Source organism: Lonchura striata, chromosome 6, assembly GCF_046129695.1.
Source record: "Lonchura striata isolate bLonStr1 chromosome 6, bLonStr1.mat, whole genome shotgun sequence".
Classification (NCBI taxonomy): domain Eukaryota; kingdom Metazoa; phylum Chordata; class Aves; order Passeriformes; family Estrildidae; genus Lonchura; species Lonchura striata.
Window position 1 is genome coordinate 22,157,670 of NC_134608.1, and position 20,691 is coordinate 22,178,360.

At 49.9% G+C, this 20,691-nt stretch overlaps 1 protein-coding gene across 3 annotated transcripts in view; it reads right to left on the reverse strand.

Annotated features, from left to right (window-relative positions):
* Positions 1-19,616, reverse strand: part of TMEM63C (transmembrane protein 63C) — a 32,480-nt gene extending 12,864 nt beyond the window's left edge. The window contains exons 1-3 of one of the 3 annotated variants that reach the window (XM_021542817.3): positions 19,480-19,616; positions 776-890; positions 280-500 (exon numbers count right to left, since the gene is read on the reverse strand). In XM_021542817.3, the coding sequence (XP_021398492.2) occupies positions 280-477 (198 nt within the window). In that variant the 5' untranslated portion in view covers positions 478-500; positions 776-890; positions 19,480-19,616. Of the gene's footprint in view, positions 1-279; positions 501-775; positions 891-18,961; positions 19,041-19,200; positions 19,295-19,479 lie in introns of those variants that run through there. The other 2 variants (XM_021542818.2, XM_021542819.2) reach the window with 2 other exon arrangements.
* Between the last annotated feature and the right edge of the window lie 1,075 nt (positions 19,617-20,691).

A 20,691-nucleotide genomic window follows, 5' to 3' on the forward strand; every position in this document is an offset into this window, starting at 1 on the left:
CTGTTCCTGCTCTGTGATCTCACCACTGCTTGGTGTCCTTGTCTGCCCACCATGATGTGGGCAAAGGCCTTGGACCCCTGCACTCATCCCTGTTCTCCCATCAGCCAGGTGCACCAGTGCATTCATCCCTGCTCCCCACTTTGCCAGGTGCACCAGCACACTCATCCCTGTTCCCCAGTTTGCCAGGTGCAGCGCTGCACAGGCTGCACTTGTGTGTGGCTGTCAGTGCATGCAGCGGCTGCAGAACCCATAGAAGTGGCACCCTCCTGGCCCACTCACCAGCCAGAGGATGAAGTTGATGGCAAGCACTGTGGGCACGCCACCAAAGGGCAGCCCCTCCAGGACAGTGCTGCGGGAGCGGGTGCTGAAGCACTGCTCCTCTGTGCTGTTCACCGGGGCGTCCAGGAAGAGAAGCACATCCAGCGAGGTGAGGCCAGCACCATCAGGTGCTGGCTCCATCGAGTACGTACTTTCCATCGACACCGTTGTGAGGTCTCACCCTGCAACACAGAGGCAGGAGTGTGGATGGAGAAGCCATTGTTTGAAAAGGGGCCATGGCTCTTGCAGGTCCCTTCCATCAAGGTCTGAAGAGCTCACTAAGGGTAGGGAGAGGAGAGGACTGGCTGGTGACCTCAGAGCTTCCCCAGTCCCAGTCTTTCTCAGGGAGAGGTTGTTGAACACTTGGCAGAGGGTGTTGCTGAAGAAATCTCATAGCTACTTCCTGCCCTTTCCCCACCCCATTAAATCCCATGCTATTTGGTTGTCTCCGTCATACCTGAGACCGGTCTCTCACCACCTCTGCCCCTCAGTCCTGGAAGCTGGGTTGAGTCATGGACACCCTGGTGTTGTCAGCAGGCAGGAATGAGAAGCTGAAGCATTTGTTTGAATTTCTGGAAAAAACAGCAATGATTATATTGACAATGATGATATTGACAACTGGGCTGTTGGGGTTGCATTTGCTTCTCTCCCCACAGCCAGGTATCTACTGCCTATGGAATATCTCTAAGCCTGCTGTCCTCCTCCAGCATCATGATTTGTCTGACTCAGGAGTTAGAGGACTTCCCTTTCATCTTTCCACCTAAGCAGAATTGATACTTCCAAGATATCTTGATCTCTTCAGAAGAGTTAGCTTCTCAAAATCCTAAATGTCAGGCTTCCTGCCACCTTCCCCAGGAGCTGATACCATGGGTTACAGTCCTCACTGGCAGGAGACACTTAAAGACCATTAATGGCCAACACTGTGGTTTGTTTCCAAAACCTTTCCTACCGCTATGCTTTGGGTAGGAGAGGATCCTCTCCAAACCTGCAGTGCCTGGAACCCCTGTGAACAAGCAGCCTACAGGAGCCAGCATGGCTGTGTGTTACTCATGGGGATGCCACAGGACAGTACCGAATGGCTGCTGCATTCACCATACAAAGATGAGGAGAGAACCAGCACAGCAAACACTAACAAACAGTGTTGGGCCAGAGTCTCTTGTCCTCATGTGCCTGTCCTGCCTCTGTGCTTTGGAGTCACCCTTAACACCTCTAGCCAGCTGTTTCTTGTGCCTGAAGAGCTGCATGGCCTTCAGAGAAGAACAGCTGTCTGTGGTGAGATGATCCAGTCTTTGGAGACCTTGAGCAGCCAAATACAATTTTGAAGCTGGCCTGGCCCTGAACAAGGGTTTTTATCAGATGACCTCCAAGGGGGCCCTTCCAACCACAATTATTCTACATCCCTGTTCTCAGAAACTTTTGCTCTTGACAAAAATATTTTCAGGCCTGCCTGAAGTCTATAAGGAGCTATATAAGTGCCTTGCCCTGCAGACATGATGGGCACAGTATACTGAGGTCAGTATATTGTGACCAGTGCAAAGACTATGTGAAAACTCAAGAGTGTACTCCTGGGAGCTTTGCATTCAAGCCACTGAGCATTCATTCCTCTTCTTCCTTTTCATCTATATTCAAGCCACAACTGAGATGCTGCTACAGCCCCTGCAGTCACCCAGCACCAGGTAATCCCTGCTGGAGGATACTCAAAGTCCCCATGAACAGGGTGGATGAAAAGAAGCAGAACCCACGGATTGATTAAGCAGTGGAGGAGAATGCACACAAAGACAGATGGGACCTCCAGGGATGTGGAGACACAAAGCGTTTATGGCAGTTAAAGCCACCAAGACCAAACAAGATCAAATCTTCTTCAACACTAAAGAAAACTTAATTGAGAGCTCCTTGGGGAGCACAGAAAATGACAGAGCACAGAGAAAATTACTTGGCTTAGAAAGAGCCCACAGAGCCTACAGAAAATTACTTGGCTTAGAAAGGGGATATTCCTAAGCTCTACACAGATTTGCTTTTGTTGGGAAACATTTACTTGTGCTGTGTCAGTGTGGTAGAGGGGGGACTATACTAGCATCTGATTTTATATGCATGGCTGTGGCCTCAGCCTCTCTCTCTTAGACCTTGCAGTTTGCTGCTTGAGGAGTCATGTCCTAAAGTTCACAAGAAGGAGGAGATTAATCCTGTCCCAAAGTTCATGAGGAGCCCAGACACCCCCAACCCTCAGCTGACCAGAGTGGGCAGGACAGGAGTGCTGGTGCAGGAGCTGACATACATCACATCCCTGAGAGACTGACTCTCTTTGACCTCCTCATCTAGGGAAAGAAAAAGCTGAGGAAGAGGTAGGTTTTCAAACACAAGAGTTGAAGAAAAAAAAAAAATCTGACAACCTGAACACTGAGGGTTCCCAAGGGATTGTCAACTCAAGCTCTCCAAAGGGTTGAAAAATTTAAGAAATACTCTTGGTGCTTGCAGTTTCCAAATTAAACAACAACAACAACAAAAAGATGGTGACCTGCTATTTTCTTCATTTCTGAAGCATAAATTCCATCCCAAAGAAAAATCTCCACTGGAAGCCTAACAGTGGCTGTGATTATTGGACCAAGGCTATGAGCCCAGAAGAGCTTAAGTCTCACCTCACTGCAACATTAGACTGGCATCTGACTACCTGCATAGATGTCTTGAAGGGATTTCAGAAGATGCTGAACTACAGGCACCAAGTTCCCCAGGACATGCAGACACATGGCAATCCCTTTTCCTGTGCATATGGTGCAAAGTCACCTGAGCCATGGGCTCCAGTGTCTGCTACAGACCTGCCTTATGCTGCATCTTCGGTTCTCCTTGGAGGTCCATATCCATATCCATATCCATATCCATATCCATATCCATATCCATCTGTCTGGACTATGATGTCTGGAGACACCACTGCCCAAGCGAGGACAGCTGAACATCAGTGTGAGTCTCAAAAGAACTGCCAGTCACTTGAGATATGCTGATACTTCTCCAAAGAGCATCCCAGTAGACTTGGGGCTGATACTTCCACCCCACAGGTGTGGAGTGATGGATGGGCTGGCAAAGCCCCCCTGCAGTGCCCTCATCACAGCCTGTCTCCCAGCCATGGCTGGGAGTCCTGTACTTCAAGGGCCAGCATGGTCCCATCAGGGTAATGACCCCTGACAAGGGACCTCCAGAAGAGACCTGTAAGAAGTGAGGGGGCTATGCTGGCAAGCAGCAGCTGTTTGCCCTGGCTTGCCTGCCTCCTGCTCTCCTGCTTGTCATCTGGGCCACCAGGACCTCTAGCCAAGGTCTGCTCTTTGCTATGGAAATGCTCTCAATCTGTTCCTCACCATGTGCGTCTCTCTCTCTCTCTCTCTCTCTCCCCTCCTCCTGTAAGCAGCAGAGCCACTGCCATCTGGCATTTTCAGCTGCTAAATAATTCACTGCCTTTTTGTTAACAAGAAGAGTGTGTCTCTGACCGAGGGAGCTGTTAGACCATCAGCAAACAAACAAGGAGACCTTAGCAACTTCCAAGTCCTTTCTCCATCACCACCACTCCACTACACAGCAACAAGATCCTGCAGCCTGTTTCTAGGCACCGGCTTCACGCTTGTAGGAGGAACATCCTGTCAGGGATGGTAGAGGGGGGATGAGGGGGATTTTCACAGGGATCAGTACAAGTTGTGTTTCTCTGTCAAGTCTTTGTTGCTATCCGTTTCTTTCCTGTATCATATATTTTGCTCCTGGTGGCCAAAAGCAATGGGTTCCTCCTGGAGATGGTGCTAGTATCTCCTGCTCCCAGCTCTCCTGCCCAGAAAGCTCCTAAATGCAAGCCTGCACGCTTCCAGCCCAACCAGCTCATTTATCTGTACATAGCACTGCCAGTACAATGCCAGACTGTACAAACAAAATTCAGGAGCAGAAGATATTTGAAGACCCAGTCCAAGCCTGTCCCCCCTCTTTTAAGCACCTCCAACTCCTAAGAAGTTCTAAGGAGCTGTCATGTCATACTCAGGCTGTAAACACAGATTTTGCAGTGTATCACAGCTCCTCTGAACCTGACCTCAAGGCACTCTCCTGCCCTTTTGCTGCTCCTTTCATCACCAGATAGCCAGAGAAGCTCTCCTCTAAATACCCAAATCACTACTTTTCTAGATCATTTGTTCCAGCTAGTCTTACCTTTTATGGTGCTGCTCACAGAAAAGCTTATGCAAATTATATAGCTGCAATGCTACCATTAAAATAACTATTGGGGACAACCAGCTAAAAGTAAATCATGTGTATGTTCTAGGAACAGCATGCTGCAGAAACAGCAAGAGGAGATTTATGCTCACATGCATCAAGAACAGCTTAAACTCAGACCTGTAGAACATGTTCCAATTCCCTCTGGTTAGAGGTAAGTTTTTCGGTATACAGAATAAGAAATCACAAGAACACTGCAAGTCACACTTAAAGTCATTGTTGAAATGCCTAAGCTAAATTTTCACATCACACAAATGAGAAAATTCATCATTTTGCAATATTCAGTTGAAGGAACCCTGCAATAGTATCTGAAAAGTAAAACAGAACCCACAGCATCACCAAACCAGTTCTTGTTCCCTCACACACCACTGTGATTGTGCTTTTCTGAATCTTTATGGACCAAAGGAACAAATACTGTTATGAATAACAAGAGGTGGATGGGTGTCACCTCCAGAAGGTGTCAGGACAACTTCCCATTAACTGTGTATTAGGCAGGGCCTCTAGATGGCAACCACAGACAAGATGCCCTTCAGAGCAGCCACTGTCCTAGAGAAGTGACAGCAATGGACTAGTCAAGAAACACAGGTGTGTACAGGGTTGCAGCAATAAGAAAAAGTCAGAAATTTTGATATATTGTCTATCCATTATAGATCTTAGAGGGAAGATACCAAAACTGTCAGAAAAATGTCAGAAAACATGTAGAGCAATTCTTTCTCCTCTTTGTGGCCTGTGAATCCACAGTGAATGCATGAGATTTGCCACTGAAACTGATTTGCTGGATAATTTCTATGAAGAATTTTCAGTGTGTGTAAGCTTTCCCTGAATATTCAGTGCCCTCTTTGTTTTGTTGATACATCAGCATATGTTTCTTCTCTCCAGTTGGGTGGGCACTAATCCAGAGAATCAGATTTCCAATTAAAAATAAGGCATGTCTTTTATGCGAATGCAATTTTTCATAATTTGTCTTTCCCTTGAAGCATCCTGCCAGCAAACTCATTTGCTAGGAGATTCATGGACAGCTGGAGTAGCAACACATCAAAACAATCTTGGGAGCGTTGAGATGACTAAACTGGGTTTCCCAGCATGCCTACACTCATCCAGCCTTAGCATCCCCCTCTGGCACAGGTGGGATTACTGACTTTGGCTGCCCAGAGGGCAGCCAGGGCATGGGGCTGTTGGTGGAGCAGTCTGTGGCCACACAGAAAAACCAGGCTGAGGACCCTTACCTAGAAAACAAATATCTGTGCTACCTGACTGCCTCTACAACCTTCTTCCATTACAAGTAGATTGTGGCCAGGCTGTGGAAGGGAAAATCAAGGACTGCTGTAACAGGGAGATCAGGTTCATGTCCTGGTGTGCACAGGACCAGGAAGGCAGGCAGGCAAACCTCTAGCATCCTACCCTGCAGGACTGCAGTGACTGACCTTGCAGGATTGCAGTTACAGGGAGGGCAGGAAACCGGAGCCACTGCCACTTACTCAGCATGCCTAACCAAGTACCTCAGGACTTCAGGGAAAAGGCTCATCAGCAGCCTGTGCTGAGCTCAGCACACACCCCGGCACTTTTGGCACCACAGGGCATGGTGACCTCTCCATTCCTGTAGCTTGGTGAATGGGAGAATAGGCACACCATGGGCCACATCTGTCCCCAAGGGGTATGAGCACAGAGGGGATGGGACACAGCCCTCCAAAACCCCACAGAGGTCCTAGGCATTCCTCTCTAGCTCTCCTTTCAACCTTCCCTATTAAGATTAATGGCCTCGAGGTCCAAAAAGCAAAGAGAGGCATCTGGCTGCTCATGGACTGTGAGGCGAGTACCTGTGGGGCAGCAGCATCCCTGGGCAGGGCTCACTGACACTGGTGTGAATGCTGTGCCCACACCCTGTCAGGGTACAAGACAGACAACCCTGCAGCAGGAGACCCCATCCTGTCACCAGCAGGACATGGACATACACCAGCCTGTTCGGTTAGCCTGCTGCAAATCAGATGCATCTTTCAAACAAGGAGGACCATAGTGCAACATGGCTTGTGGGCTATGGAGGCTGGTGCAAGTAAGGTTTGGAGGCAAAGGACCACTCTGCAGCAACAGATGACCCCTAACAGGTAAAAAAACACCAGCTCAAATATTAGTTTTGTCATTGCCAATGAAGGTATGATACACATACCCACCACTCAGTGAGAAAATGAATGTGAGTGCATGACAGCTTAAGAAAAGCCTGCTTAAAAATGCTATAGATAAACTTCATCTTCCCTACCAGTAAGCTCTGGCACTACTCTCTCACTGAGGAGTACAAAGCCAGGCTCACTGCCAGCCAGGGCAGGAAGGCTGGGGAAAGAGCCAATCCATGAGCCCACTCAGGCCCTGGAGGTGCAAACCCCACAGTGAGGTCCTTCCCCTCAGTGGTAAGCCTGCCTTTGGCACTGCTGCTCCTACCCTCAGTGCTTCACCATTCCCAACCTGCCCTGCCAACGCTGTTCATCTAAATTACGTTACGCACTAGGAGTCTGAGACTGACCCCATTTTGGGGACCTAAGCAAGTTTTTCTGCATTCAGGATTGGCAGGCTGTCCCTACCTTCAGGAAACCCTGTGCAGAGTCATGCTGCCCCAGGGACTCACCCAAAACCAATACATACCCCTTCCCTGCTATGTGTCCCTGTGGTGGCACAGCTCTCACATCACCCACAGCTGCCTGCCCTCCCCTTCTTCCCCAGCACCACAACACAGGGCGGGTTTTTGGCACTTAGACTAAGTTCCATGAAGTTTTCGAAGGAAAAAGCATCCCAGTCCCCTTGGGACTCTCTGCAGGACAATGGCTGTGGCCTTCCAAACAGCCACCTCCATAAACCCCTTCTCCTACAGGTATGCTGTGAACTGAGCAGACCAACGCTGACTTGCTGCAGTGGTCCTTGGCAGAATAAAACCAAACCCCAGGCAACTGTGAGCAAACAATGTTTACAGTGAGATCTACAGAGAGATTTGTTTGGGCCAGTGCGTGGGAGATGCTGTGCAGGGAGCAGCGCCTCTCCAGCCTCCTCCACACATGTGCAAGCCAGCTGCTGCTGGAGCCAGCACACTGAGACTGGGAAGGAAGAATCGGAGCAGAATTTATTCCACCCCCAGCCATTTTTGCCACGTTTGACTAAGCTGCCAGTGCAAGTTGGCTCTAACCCATATTTGGTTTGCATTTCACTCTCCTGCTGCGCACACAGCCCCTCACACCACACTTTGTGTGTGCAGTGCACCAAGCAAACGTGAGCTAATGAGGCTGCAAGCTCCCCAGAGTATCATGCACCTTTTGTTCTCTGATAAAACTTAAATCAACACTCCTCAGCATGAAGCATTACCTGGACCAGGACCAACCCAAGCAGAGAGCAGGGTGCTGCTGGGCTGCTGGTAGGTGATGGCTGGGAGCAGAGAGACAGGAAAGGGGCCTTATAATAAAGATGGGAACAGGCTTTTTAATAGACCTTGTAGTGGCATAGTTTTTAACTAAAAGAAGGTCAATTCAGAATAGATATAAGAAAGAAATTTTCTAAATTGAGGATGGTGAAACACTGGTACAAGTTGCCCACACAGGTGGCAGATGCTCTATCTTTGTAAACAATCAAGGTCAGGCTGGACAGGGCTGTGAACAATCTCGTCAAGTTGAAAGTGTCCATGCTCATTGCAGGGGCATTGGACTAGAAGACATTTAAAGGTCCTTTTCAACCCAAACTTTTGTATGATACTATGACAAAGCCACGGTTGACTTCAGGGAATGGAGACCCAGGTAACTCACATGTGGGAAAGGGGAAGGGTATCATCCGGGGTTCTCAGTTAACCTATACACATGCACACACACATCCATTCAGAAAAACAGTGTTTTAGGAAAACAGTAAAGAGACATCCTGGTACCATCAGATCCCTGCTCCAAGCTGGGCTGCTGCATGATGTTCACAGTCCCCAGCACTTGCAATTAATTAAGGATGATACCGGCAGATGAGAACAGCTCCCAGCCTCCACTGCCTATGTGACTGAGGGACATGGCAGCAGCCGGACCTAGAGAAGGGCTTGAACTTGTCTGCAAAGGGCTTCTCCAGGTTCCTTACTGCCTGCCAGCTCCAAGCCCACAGCATGTGCCCCCATGCACAGCCCCCATTGCAGAGGCAGCTCCCCTTTGGCATTGAAGACCAAGGAAGATACCTTTCAGCAAGGCTGCAACTGTGGTGGGGTGTCAGGCAATTACAGGCAGATTGCTTCTTATGCCATCCAGGTTAGAGTACTCATACAGAGGATTTTAAGGTCTTTGTGAAGAAAAGTGCCACCTTTACTGGGAAAAGCACTCCCTTGTGGAAACTTGTACAGAAACCAGGAGTAGCTGTGCCTTGGTCAGGACCCAGACTGAAGCTGTCACCATGAGTCACAGGCATCTTTCACAATGCCACAAGGTGCCAGGTGCACTTTGGTTCCTGAGATGGGGAACAAGACAGGATGGAAATAGGGAAAAGGCAGCTCTTTCTTCCCCAAGTCCCTTCCACTGTTTGGGGAGCAGGGAGCTGTGGGAGGCAGAAAGGAGAGTGGGAGGGTTACCTGATACATTTTATAAAGCCACCTGCTGCAGAGACTGTTAGCCATGGGAGCAGCCAGCTCAGTTGGAGCCATCACCCAAGGGAACTCCACCTGAGGGCAGAAGGAAGGAGACCAGCAAGGAAAGGAGTTGTGTTGTGCATTAAAGGGATGCAGACTGGGAAGTCCAGCATCACACTGTTTGGGCCAGGCAGTTCTGGTGGCTTTGCACCCCAGTGTCTGGCCTGGCCGGGACAGCATGACACACCTGGGAATGGCAGGGACCTCACTACTGAGTCGGTGGAGAATGCAGGCACATTTCAAGCCCTTGGGCAGCTGCTCTCAGCTGATGAGATCCAGCCAGTCCTCTTCACGCTGATGCTCATCAGCCTGCTGTGCAATGAGGAGTGAGTACACATGTTGGACTACCAAGGGCCTGGCGCTCATGCTGCTGGGCACAGCCCTGCTCCATTCCAACCTGCTGCTGCCTGACACAGACTGAGAGCACCCTCCCACCAAGCACTCTCACCACACAGTTTCCTAGGGGCCAATGGGCAGTGCTATGGTTATCCTGGTGATCACCCTCTCCTGGGTCCAGATGTGCACCTTCCTCCAACTGCTCTGTGAGATGCCCTGGTGCCTGGCTGCCACCAGCTTCTCTACCCTTCACCCCTCCCCATCTTCATGCAGTCACAACATCCTCCACAGCAGACTCTGCTGCAGAAGCAAAGAAAGCACTCCTGCCCTGCCAAGCTCCCCTCTGTGCAAGCACAGAAGCTTCTTCCTGAGAGCAGATGACAACACTATATACACACACAATATGACTTTAGAGCATCTAAAATCTAGAGCAGAGCTAGAACATTTCTATTGGCTGTGCTTGGTGTCAAGAGCAGAGTAAGGTTTGGACTGCAGCAGGAGCCCATAAGCATAACCACTCACCAATCCTGGCCTTGACAAGGCTTTCCTCCCACCTTTGCCCAGCTTCCAAGTAGATTTGGGTGACACTATGTCACTGGGGTGAATCCCACTGCCCTGGAAGCACGGGAGCTGGCAGCAGTGGGTTGCACAAGTGGGGATGGCCCTAGCAGCTGCTGTGCCAGTCACATCCAGCCATGCTCACTGCATCCAACAATGCCAGAGGGATTAGCACTCAGCACACTGGTTTGAGTCAATAGTGCATCAAAGGGAAGGGAAAGCTTTTGATGGTGTACACCATGCAGGGCAATCCTGGAGAAGTGGAGGGAGCAGGAAGTCACTCTCCTCCGGTCGCTGGGGCACTCATCCAGTTGTCTCTGCAGCCCACACAGCTTTTGGGAGAGATGAGAGGAAAGCTGCTGCTGCAGCCAGAAAGAAAGGCAGCTCTCCCAAGCACATGTGGAGCTGCTGTGACTCTGCAAAGCATAACTGTTTCAACGTCCTTCCAGTGTGACAGGTGTTCACATATGGTGACAAGACTTGTCCCCATAACTTGCATCATGCCCAGGAATTCCCCTTGCCCACAACACCCAAGCACAGCTACAGTCATGTACCTGCTGCAGGGCATAGCAGAGCCAAGCAGAGCAGAGCAGGCAGCCCATCACACCCACCAGCATGCTCTCATCTCCTCCATGGAAAGGATCTGGGGAGTCAAATGGCCCTGGAGCACCAGAGGTAAGAAAGAAACCATAGGACTTTTGGGACAAGAACTGGGGTTCATGATCCACCCCCAATTCCAATTCTCACCTATCACAGGCAGGTGGCCCAGCACAGGGGATGAATGGGACACAGATGCTCAGCAAACAGGCTGGCACCACCTGTACCGACTGCACTGCTGTCCTGCCCTGCTCTGCCTATGCCCACTGTCCAGCAGCTGCCCACACCAGCGCAAGGGGTGTTGGGAGTGACGGACGTGATGGAGAAAAACACAAGAAATTTTCTTCCCCTTCAGGCAGAGAAGGAAGTGTCACATCTGGACATGTACAGCAGCCAGGCTGGGAAAGGGACAAGGCATTGGGAGAGTCGTGGGCTGGGAGGCACAGCATCACCCGGAGGATGTGAGACAGATGGCAGATTTGGCAGCGGGGTGGTCACAGAGCGACCTGCAAGCTTTTTCCGCTGCAAGAGCACATAGCACAACACTGCGTAGGGACTGCCAGCCCAGCCTGGCAGGTTTGCTGGGGGGGCCACATCCTTTCAAACAGGCTGCATCCAAAAGGCACCATCAGAGATGCTTCATGGGCAATTCAGCCTTGGAAAAAGGCCGTCTAGGACCAGAGAAGGCAGAGAGATTGTCCCTGGTTTCTCTTCACAAGCCTACCTTTCCTGCACACAGGGCCACACAGGCAGCTCAGGGAAGGGCTGGCAGCCCCTGTGCTGGTTTGCCCACTCTGCCAGCAGCACAGGCTCCTCAGGCAGCCACCCCCATCCCTCCACATAAATGCTGCTCACATGGACCAGAAAAGAATGGGAAATTAAACATGAGGCACCGCAGAAGATAGCTGCAAAACAAACCTCCTCAAGTTCATGTCTCGTTCTTCCAGGGTGGTTTGGCTACAGCAGAGCCAGCACTAGGAATACAGTTGGCTGAAGAGATTTGGGGACACAGTGTCAGCAGAATGGTATCTTTCTCCCTGATCCTCCACCCTGCAAGGATCAGTGTCCCAGCAAGAGCCACTGCAAGGCTCCCCACAGCCCAGCAGCTGTGGGGAGGCAGCTATTGAGGCCCTGTCACAATTAGCAATCAGACAGGCTCTGTGTCCATTTTGGAAGAGATGTTTGGGATGCAACATTGAAATTGAGATGATTGTGGAATGGCTGGATATCCTGGCCCAGTCCCAGACAAGGCTCCTGCTTTATGCCTGTATATGCTGTTTTCCCTTCCTGCATCCCCACCCAGCATATTCCATCTTGTCACCATGTACTGGGGCTCTGCACTGAGCATCCTGAGAACTTGATCCCACATTTGGCCTTTCCTGTACCAGCAAGGTATTTACTAAATGAGTGAGGGTCTCCACCTCCCCATCCACTATGTGACTGACATAAGGGGCAGTTTGGTGCTCACTGTGCTTCACTGCTGCTATCCCTGCTCTGTGAAGCATCTCCCCACCTGGAAACACCTCCAGCCAGTTTGGGAAAATGCAAGGTGCAAATGCATGAGACCTCAGCACAGCTGCCACCTCCCTGGGGCAACCAGCACTTCCAGTAAAGCATGAACACATTCTGCAGCAAAATACCCCTCTGCTCCACTATTGCCAGCAGCACACCTGCACTCACTAGACAAAAATCTGTACAACCACAGATGCTATGGAGGTTCTGGCTCATCCCAACATCCTTGTGCCAACCACAACTCCGGGAGGGTGAGCAGAACTCTGAACAGGCAGCCAGAGCGGCGGGCACCAACATGTAAGTGAAGCTGAGTCCCACACTGTTGCTCTTTCCCTGAGGATGCAATGATACCTGCAGGACACACTGGTCTCTAAGCCCTGCCCAGCTGCTTTCCACGCTTCTCCTGGCAGCACAGCTCTGTCACAGGGCACATGAATGTCATGCTGGAGGGAGGGGACCAAGAAGTAACAAAAGCCAGGTGTGAGGAGCCACAGGAGAACACTGGAAAGAGACCCAGTGCAAAATGAGCTGCAGGACCAGACTGAACCCAAGAGCTCCAACACTGCTGCTGCTGCTGCTGCTGTGCAGAGCACCAGGCTGGCCACGCACAGGGCATGGTCACAAAACCCAGCTACCCAGCTTAGCTCTGTTCAACCAGGGAGGAGATACCTGCTGAAACAAACACTCTCCCTGCTTTCTACCTCTCAAACAAGATGAGCTCTGAGGAACAGAGAGCTTCCTACAAGAACGTTCAGGAAGCACACCACCCTGCAGCACTGAGAGAAGGACTGGAGCCAAGGGTCAGCAGGGTCCCATCAAATGCCTGTGCAGCTCTTCTCCAGTCCCAGGGATGGAGAGGACACAGCACTGGCACAGAGGACTCCCATGGGCAGCTGGGGAGGTAGATGGATACCCCTGAGTATTGCTCTCAGCTTGGACTTTTAGGCTACACATGTACAGAAATTTATGCTGCCTCCAGAGTATTTTCCATAAAACAAAACCAAAACAAACAAAAGCCAGAACAACAAAACCCAAAACCAACCCCCTACTACAAACAACCCTAAACAAACAAACAAAACAAAAAAGTCCCCAACCAAAACCAAAACCACCCCCAAAAAGCTAAAAAGCAAGGTCCAAATAAATGTGAAGTGACATCTCTTCTCTGCTGAAGCAAACTGCAACATGCCTTTTAGGAGGGCTGGAAATTCACCTTCTCATAATGGAGGGACTGAAACCACTCAAGTTTAACTCTGTGCAGGGACTGTCCAAATAAACAGCCAGTCCTTCAGACTTGGCTGACAGGATGAAGGAATCCTAAAACCTGGAGCAGACATAAAGCTATAGTCATCAAAGTGTACGTATGTACCTAAGACAAGACCTAGGGTATGATCATAGTTTCTCTCAGTTACTAAAGTTTTCCACAGCTAGCTTTTTCCAGCCCAATGTTTAGGATATCAGAGGACTGTATTTGCAAAGCCATCCATCCTCCATCTCCAGAAATGACTGAACAAAACATCAAGTCTTTAAAATGCACAATTCTCAGGAGGTTACACAGCCATTACCACAATTATTATTAAAATTTTCTTTGTTTGGGGTTTATTTTTAAAGAAGAAAGAAACTGATGAAATTTTATGAAAGAAAACATAAGAACCAAAAAACTTTTATAAAATAAAATTAAGTTTGACAAAAACTTCTCAACAGAAAAATCAAGTGAAACTGCTTGATGAGAAGATTAGCAGCAGTAATATGAAAGGAAAAAGCAATAAAGAGGATTTGGAACCAGGACAAATAAAAGAATTATGACTCTTGGAAACATACACCTGACTGAAAAGTAATCAGATTTTGTCTGAACTAAAAACCTTTTAAATTAAAAAGACAGCCAATCAGCCAATTTAAAACTGGAAGTTCTTTAAATCTACATGCCTCAGATCCCTCTCATCAGCGAAAAATAAGTCACTAGAAATTCATGCAGTATGTCCTTGCTGCCAGGTCTGCTCAGTGGCTGAGAACCTGGAGATAAAGCCTGATGAACTGCAAAAGTGGCTCTGACAGCTGCAACCTTCCTTGTAAGTAGAGGGGAAAAACCGTTTCCATTAACTTAGTACACGGATTAGTTTAGTAAAAGTTCTGAAAAATTACTGCAGGTTAATGCAGGAAAGCCTGGTTCCCTTTCAAAGCCTAATGAAGACAAACTGTGAGAGGATAATCTCTACTAGGACTGAATTCTTAAATGTCAAAAATAATCAGATTATATCACTGGCTATATTTTGTATCTCCTATAATAAAATTTTGTTCCTATGATACAGTATTATAATAATACAATATAGTATAGCAGTATAGTATTGTTAATTTATTACAAATATAAATAATGTCTTCATAAATTTATTCTCTTTTCTTTTGTGGACTCATACATTTTAAGCAGATTTATTTAACCACGTAGAAACCACCTTTTAAATGCTCGCTTTCTGCATTTTCAATTGGACTGCGTTTTCCATTGAAATATAGCTGGACCAAATTTATAATAAATAATTAAGTGTTATCTAGTAAGAAATGCATCACTCACCATTTTGTAATGCAATAAATATAGACATTAAGTATCTAAAAAACCATATAGCTATAAACCCACTCAAGCACAGTGCAGCCTCCTGCTCAGCCCTAAGCAACACATCATGCTAATCACTGAGAATCAGCTTGTCCTTAGGAAAAGAGCAGAAGTGTACAAACACAGCAAAACTAAAAACAGGTACTTAGGTCATGGCTTTCTGATCATTAACTTAAGTCCTGACTTTAATTCATCCATTCTATTCAGCAGCAGGTCAAGAGTGAAACAAGGTACAGACCAAGTTTGCTCTGAAGTCTATAAAGTTTGGTTCATTTTTCTGTCCTCTTTGCCCTTACACTTTCACATAGTTCTGCCCTCCCTGAGAAAAGCAGATCAGAAACACAATGAACAGTGCATGTCCTCAGCCTGGAGACTGCAAGCCCTGGCAGTCTCCTAGTCTTGTAGAAACCTCCAGAATGCTGCTGCTTGCAGACAAAGGGAAGATAGGCAAACTTCGGCTTCTGGTCCTTTCTCTAATTCTGCCTTGGGGACTACCCCACGGTGACTGAATTTGTCAGAAGACAGGACAAACAAATAAGCTCAGAAGCACTGAGGCTGAAGGGAGGTCATGTAGTCCTGCCCCCCTTCTCAAAGTAGTGTGAGCTAGAAGAGATTCCTCAGGGCCAAGTCCAGGAAAGTTTTGAGTATCTAAAGATATGAACATTCTACTCCAAACCACACCCATGCCAAGAAGACCATCCCAACCTGCTGCTGGAACCAGATCCTCCAGCCAGGTGTGTCCCAAACCCCATGTTACTAGATGCTGTCTCAATGCTGGCTGGGATCCTATCTGCACAGATGCCTGTGGTCCATGGCAAGCCACTTTCATGCCCCAAGAGCCACTCTCCAGCTTGCCAGCACTCACACGATCTCAGCACCTCAGCCTGTGCCACTTCCCTGGTGCATCATCTTAGTGTGGACCACCTTGCATGGTTAAGAGGATTCCTCTGACAGGGTCGCCTTGGCTTGGCCAATGCAGAGGGCCCAGACCTTGCCCCAGGATACCACAGGCTCACTTTGGGCAACAGCTGGGAGCCACTCCCCAGATACATTTCCAAAACTGTTGTTTGCCCTAACTCCCGCATCCCCAGCTTCTCTGAATTTTGGTCTCCCCTTGCCCATCCAACACAGCACCTTAAGGGGCTCATTGCCTCAACCTCCATCACCTCCTGCCCAAGCTGCCTCTTACTACCACCTCCCAGCTAGTAACAAAGTGTTTTCCAGTGAAGCAGGGCCAAAGCGCTTTCCTATCTCTGTAAGAGGAACTCAAAATTACATGATATATTTTTCCTCCTCTTACAAGCTGCCTTTTAGCATTTGGGGGTGCAGTGGAGCTTGTCTTTGTTCAGATCCTGCCTTCCTCTCTGTTCACTCGCTAATCTGTGGATGACAAGACACAAGATTGGTGCTGGGGAGGGGGGAACCAGGTCACCTAAAGTTTTCACACAATTCCCACTGAACAGGAGCACTGAGTTTCCCTGCTCCAGTACTCCATTTTAAACACATCTTTATTTAAGATCAAACTATGACTGCCAGGAGCCCCTCCTTGGTCAAAATGGCAGCCCCAGCTTTTCATGGGGACTCTGCTTGCAACTGAACAATTTATTCCAGTGTTGAAATGCTTCTATACAATGGTGTTAATGCTCCTCAGAGACTGGACAACATTACGTTAGGTGAGAGTGACATAGGGACCAGGGCAGTAAGCTAGCAGAGGTAAATCTGTGCCCCTCTCCAAGCTACTCTGCAGAGAGACCCAGGGGGACTTGCTGTGCCCTTTCTCACCCATTAACCAGCAACAATAGTGCCCCGGTGATGGGAAGGGCTGTGCACAGCTCTGTGTCTGTCCCATTGTTGCAGTAATAGTGTGAGCAAACTGCTGACATTGTCCCCACCTAATACCAAGGTGTGATCACAAACCTAATTGCTAGTCTCAGACACATCTGAAGCAGTAACTTCAAACAAGCTTTTGAAGGATATTTAGGCACCTTAAAGTGCAGGTAGATGCCAAGTAGGATCTTTTAAAGCTCTAAGTTCTCTTGTAACAGCTGGTTAGGGACTGAATGTGTTCAAGCCATAGCTGAAGAAAATTAGGACTGGAGCTGCTTCTCCTGAAATAATCTCAAAGCAAACCTGCTTTTGCTCTGAGGACAGTGCATCAGCAATTCAACAATTTCTTCAATCTTAGGGCTAAATACACAATATATATTTACAGCAACTAAAGTAAGTAAGAATCACAGGAGTGACAACGGTAGACTTTGGTGTTTATAGGACTCGTAGAGGAGTCAGCATTTGCACAGCACACTGATGTTTGCCAAGCAGCTTAGTTGATTGATTAGTTTAATATCAATTTAATTCACTTGTGGGTGTTAAAAACATTTCTCCCTCTTCTTTGTGTTTTCAGAAAGCTCTCCAAGTCTCTTAAGATAAGAGTATTTCCTTCAAGGAATATTTTAAAGCAGAGACACTCATCCTTTTACAAATGTGCAGATGCAAGCTCTGAAGCTGTGCTGAAATCTGCCTTATGTTACCATGGGCCAGAAGGCTCTGCATGGAAAGAGGACAGTATTTACCTGCAAAGGCCCCCACACACCCCTGATCAGCATCCCCAGAAGACACTGCTATTTCTGTCCTGCACAGGACCACCCTATGCTTAGGGTTTAGCATTGTCAGCAGCCACCAAACCAGAGATGAAATGGTTAACCTCAGGGAAAGCGCTGAAGAAGAGAGTTGTTACAGAGCAATTAAAATGTTATCAGAAAACAGAATTTAAATATTTTTAAAATTAAAAAAAAAAAAGAGCTGAAGGGCATTGGAATGGAGTTTCAGGAGAAAGGATGGAGCCACGGGAAGAAGGCAGAGGTTTAGGCTCACAGGGAAGCCAGAAAAGCCCATATGTGCTATGGAGTCAGAGGCTGCAGGGGTGCTCGTGGCCTCCCTGTTTTTATTTATTACTTATTTGTTTGCCAGTGGCTCTTTGCCAGGACACTTTTGACAAATCCTTCCTGAAGGAGCTGCTTCTGCTTCCCTTTCCATCTGTTGCCCAGCCTTGACCACCACTTTGCAAGGCAGCAGGGAAGGCAGAGAGGCCAAGGCTCCGGTCTGGTATTGGTCACTCTTTCTGCTTCCTATTTTTCCTACTTGGTCCCCTCTCCCCTCCTAATTAATACTGCAAACCACTACAACAGCACCTTTTCTCCTGAACGGCATATTTTGCTGCCACTCTTCTGCTCAGACAGGCAGCCTGACCAGTTCTACAGAACCGTAAATCTCCACATGGGGCAAAGTGCTTTCTCATACCTTGTCTCCCCACCCAGTTTTCCCTTCACACCCTGCTCCCCCCATGAACTCTCCAAAAGGGGAAAAGGCTGGCATGTACCTCAGTCCTGGAGATGGTGGCTAAACGGTTAAAAGGAAAAGGATGTTCATGCAGAAATAACATCTGTCAGCCAGACAAAGGTCTCTCTCTCTCTCATTCTCCCGGAAAACACTCCTTCTGTTCAGGAGGTTTCTGAATAGCAAACCCACTGTGCTGGCAGTGAGAATGGGGAAACAAGCAAGGGAGAAGGCAGGGCCTTCATCCATGGACAAATCTGGATGAAGTTGAAAACTGGGGGAGAGCAGCTTGGCCAGAGCATTAGACTGCCTTGACCTACCAGCCTTCTCAAAATCATCAGTATAACAAAACTGGAAGGAAAAATGGGTAGAGCTTCCTCCTCTTCTCCCCTGCCAGAACAAAGCATATCTAACACCCTCAGCTGTAGCTCCCACAAGGAGAATTCTGTGGCCGGGATGACGTGGGGACGAGCACAAGCCACAACATGACACAGCGGTGGGGTGACATCTCCCATCACAGGCCAGTGGTGTAGGCCAGTACCTCGGGAGAGGGACACTGAGGGGCTGGGGCTCGCTCCCTGCTTCTGCCACCAACTTGCTCCAGCAGCCCAGGGAAGCCTCTGTGCCCTGCTGGGCCTCAGCCACCCATCAGGCAGGCAGACACAAGCATTAGTTATGAACACTTTGGTACGTGGTCCAAGATAAAGGCGGGCAGCGTCTAAACAGAGACAAATACCCAGAGATCCGCCACAGCACCGACCCAAACCCGTCCGTGCCTCCCGGACCCGCAGAACGGCCCTGGCGTGTGTCCCCCGCTGCCCGAGGAGATGCTGGCTTACCCGCCCGGGGAGCATCCCCTGCCGCAGTGGCACCGGCAGCGCAGCTCGGCGTGGGCAGGCCCGGGGCAGTCCCGCGCACGCCTCCTCCCCACGCCACCCACCGCACCGCCGCTGGCGCCCCGGGTCCGTCCTGCCCCCAGGGGCTCCCCAGTCCCCCCCGCTGGAGCCCCGCTGCCCGCCGAGCCCCGCGGCCCGGACCGCGGCTCCCGTCCTGCCGCCGCCTCCCGCCCCGCACTGACCTGCTGGGGGTCCCGGCGCCGCTGGCTCCGGGCCCTGCGCCCGCCGCCTCCCCGCTCCCCTCCCCGCGGCCGCCCGGGGCTGCCCGGCAGCGGCCCGGGCCCGGCAGCGGCAGGGGAAGGCGCCGGGGCCGCCCCGCCCCGCGCCCGCCCCGCTGCGGCGGCGAGGCCGCGGTCCGCGGGCTGCGGAGCTCGGGCTGCTGCCCCCGCCTCAGCCGTGCTGGGCCCCGGGGCCTGCCCGCCCGAGCTCCGGGACCCGCTTCCCGGCCGCGCTCTGCCTACCGTGTGCCCCGCGGCATCCGTGCGGGGAGGAGGCGGCGAGGCGGCGGCCCCGGCGCTCGGAGCGGGCGGGAGCTGCCGGCAGAACGCCTGGGTGCGGGGTCTGCGCGTCTCAGGCTATTTCTGGGTGCGAGGCTGTGCCCGCCGCATCCGCCGCTCCGAGCAGCCTCCGCGGCGCTCGGGCTCCTCGGGATGGCTGCCCGGCGTGTGCCCCGGGGGCCATCGGCCACGGCAGTGGGGCACATGGGAGGTCAGCCCCACAGTGGTAGGGGCAGGTGGGTGGGCACATTTGAGACTTCATTTGAGACCGTTTGCAAAGCCTTTCCCCTTGATGAAGCATTGCTCAGATGCTTGGCAGAGGTGGCAGCAGGGGTGGTTCCTAAGAAATTTCCTGGGGGCCGTGTTCCTGCAGAAGGTCTCTGCCTTCATCAGGAATGACCCATAGGAAAGAGAGGAACCTGACCTACCAAGTGCAAAGGGACACTGAGAACCTTGTTTTCCATGAGCATCCTGGACTTCTCCCCATTTCTCCAATCTGTCAGAATGCAGGCTGTGCGCTCTGTGCTGGAGAAACCACGCAGCACCCTCAGGGCTGCAGTACTGGGTCTCTTGCATGGCCAGCACTGGTCCCAAGTGATGGCCAGAGACACATCTGCAAGTGAGCTACCAAGAAACATTCACCAGAATGTTACTGAAGAGAAGTCTCACTGACATGCCAAGTGCTTCATTGCTCCCACCTCATATGGGGGACCTGGGGGTCCCACAGCTATGAATTCTCCAGATGCTGAGTAAATAGTGTTGTTCTGCAGTATCCTCTAAAGGCTCATTTTGGCTCATTTAATCTGTGTTGTGCTGAAGAAGCACAGTCCAGTGGTTAAACTCCAGCCATTTAAGTAAAGGACCTTCCAGTACCACAAGCACAGCTATGAAAATCACCAGGAGAAGCATCAGGGGATGAACATAGTATAACAGCAGCCAGCAAAGAATCTTTGTTCATACTGCTAGTGGAAATGGCTGGCACAGCTCACACACCATGAGGAACCAAGAGGCGAAAGCCCAGTGTCCCCTATAGTCTTTCTTTTTTTAGGCTCCCCAAGGCTGAGGTAGTGCTCAGCTGATTTCTGGTCTGCTGGAGCGTGGTGCACTGAACAGGTTGGCTACAACATGTCTTTTGATAAAACTTCAGTTTCATGTAAATGAGTCTCATATAAATGA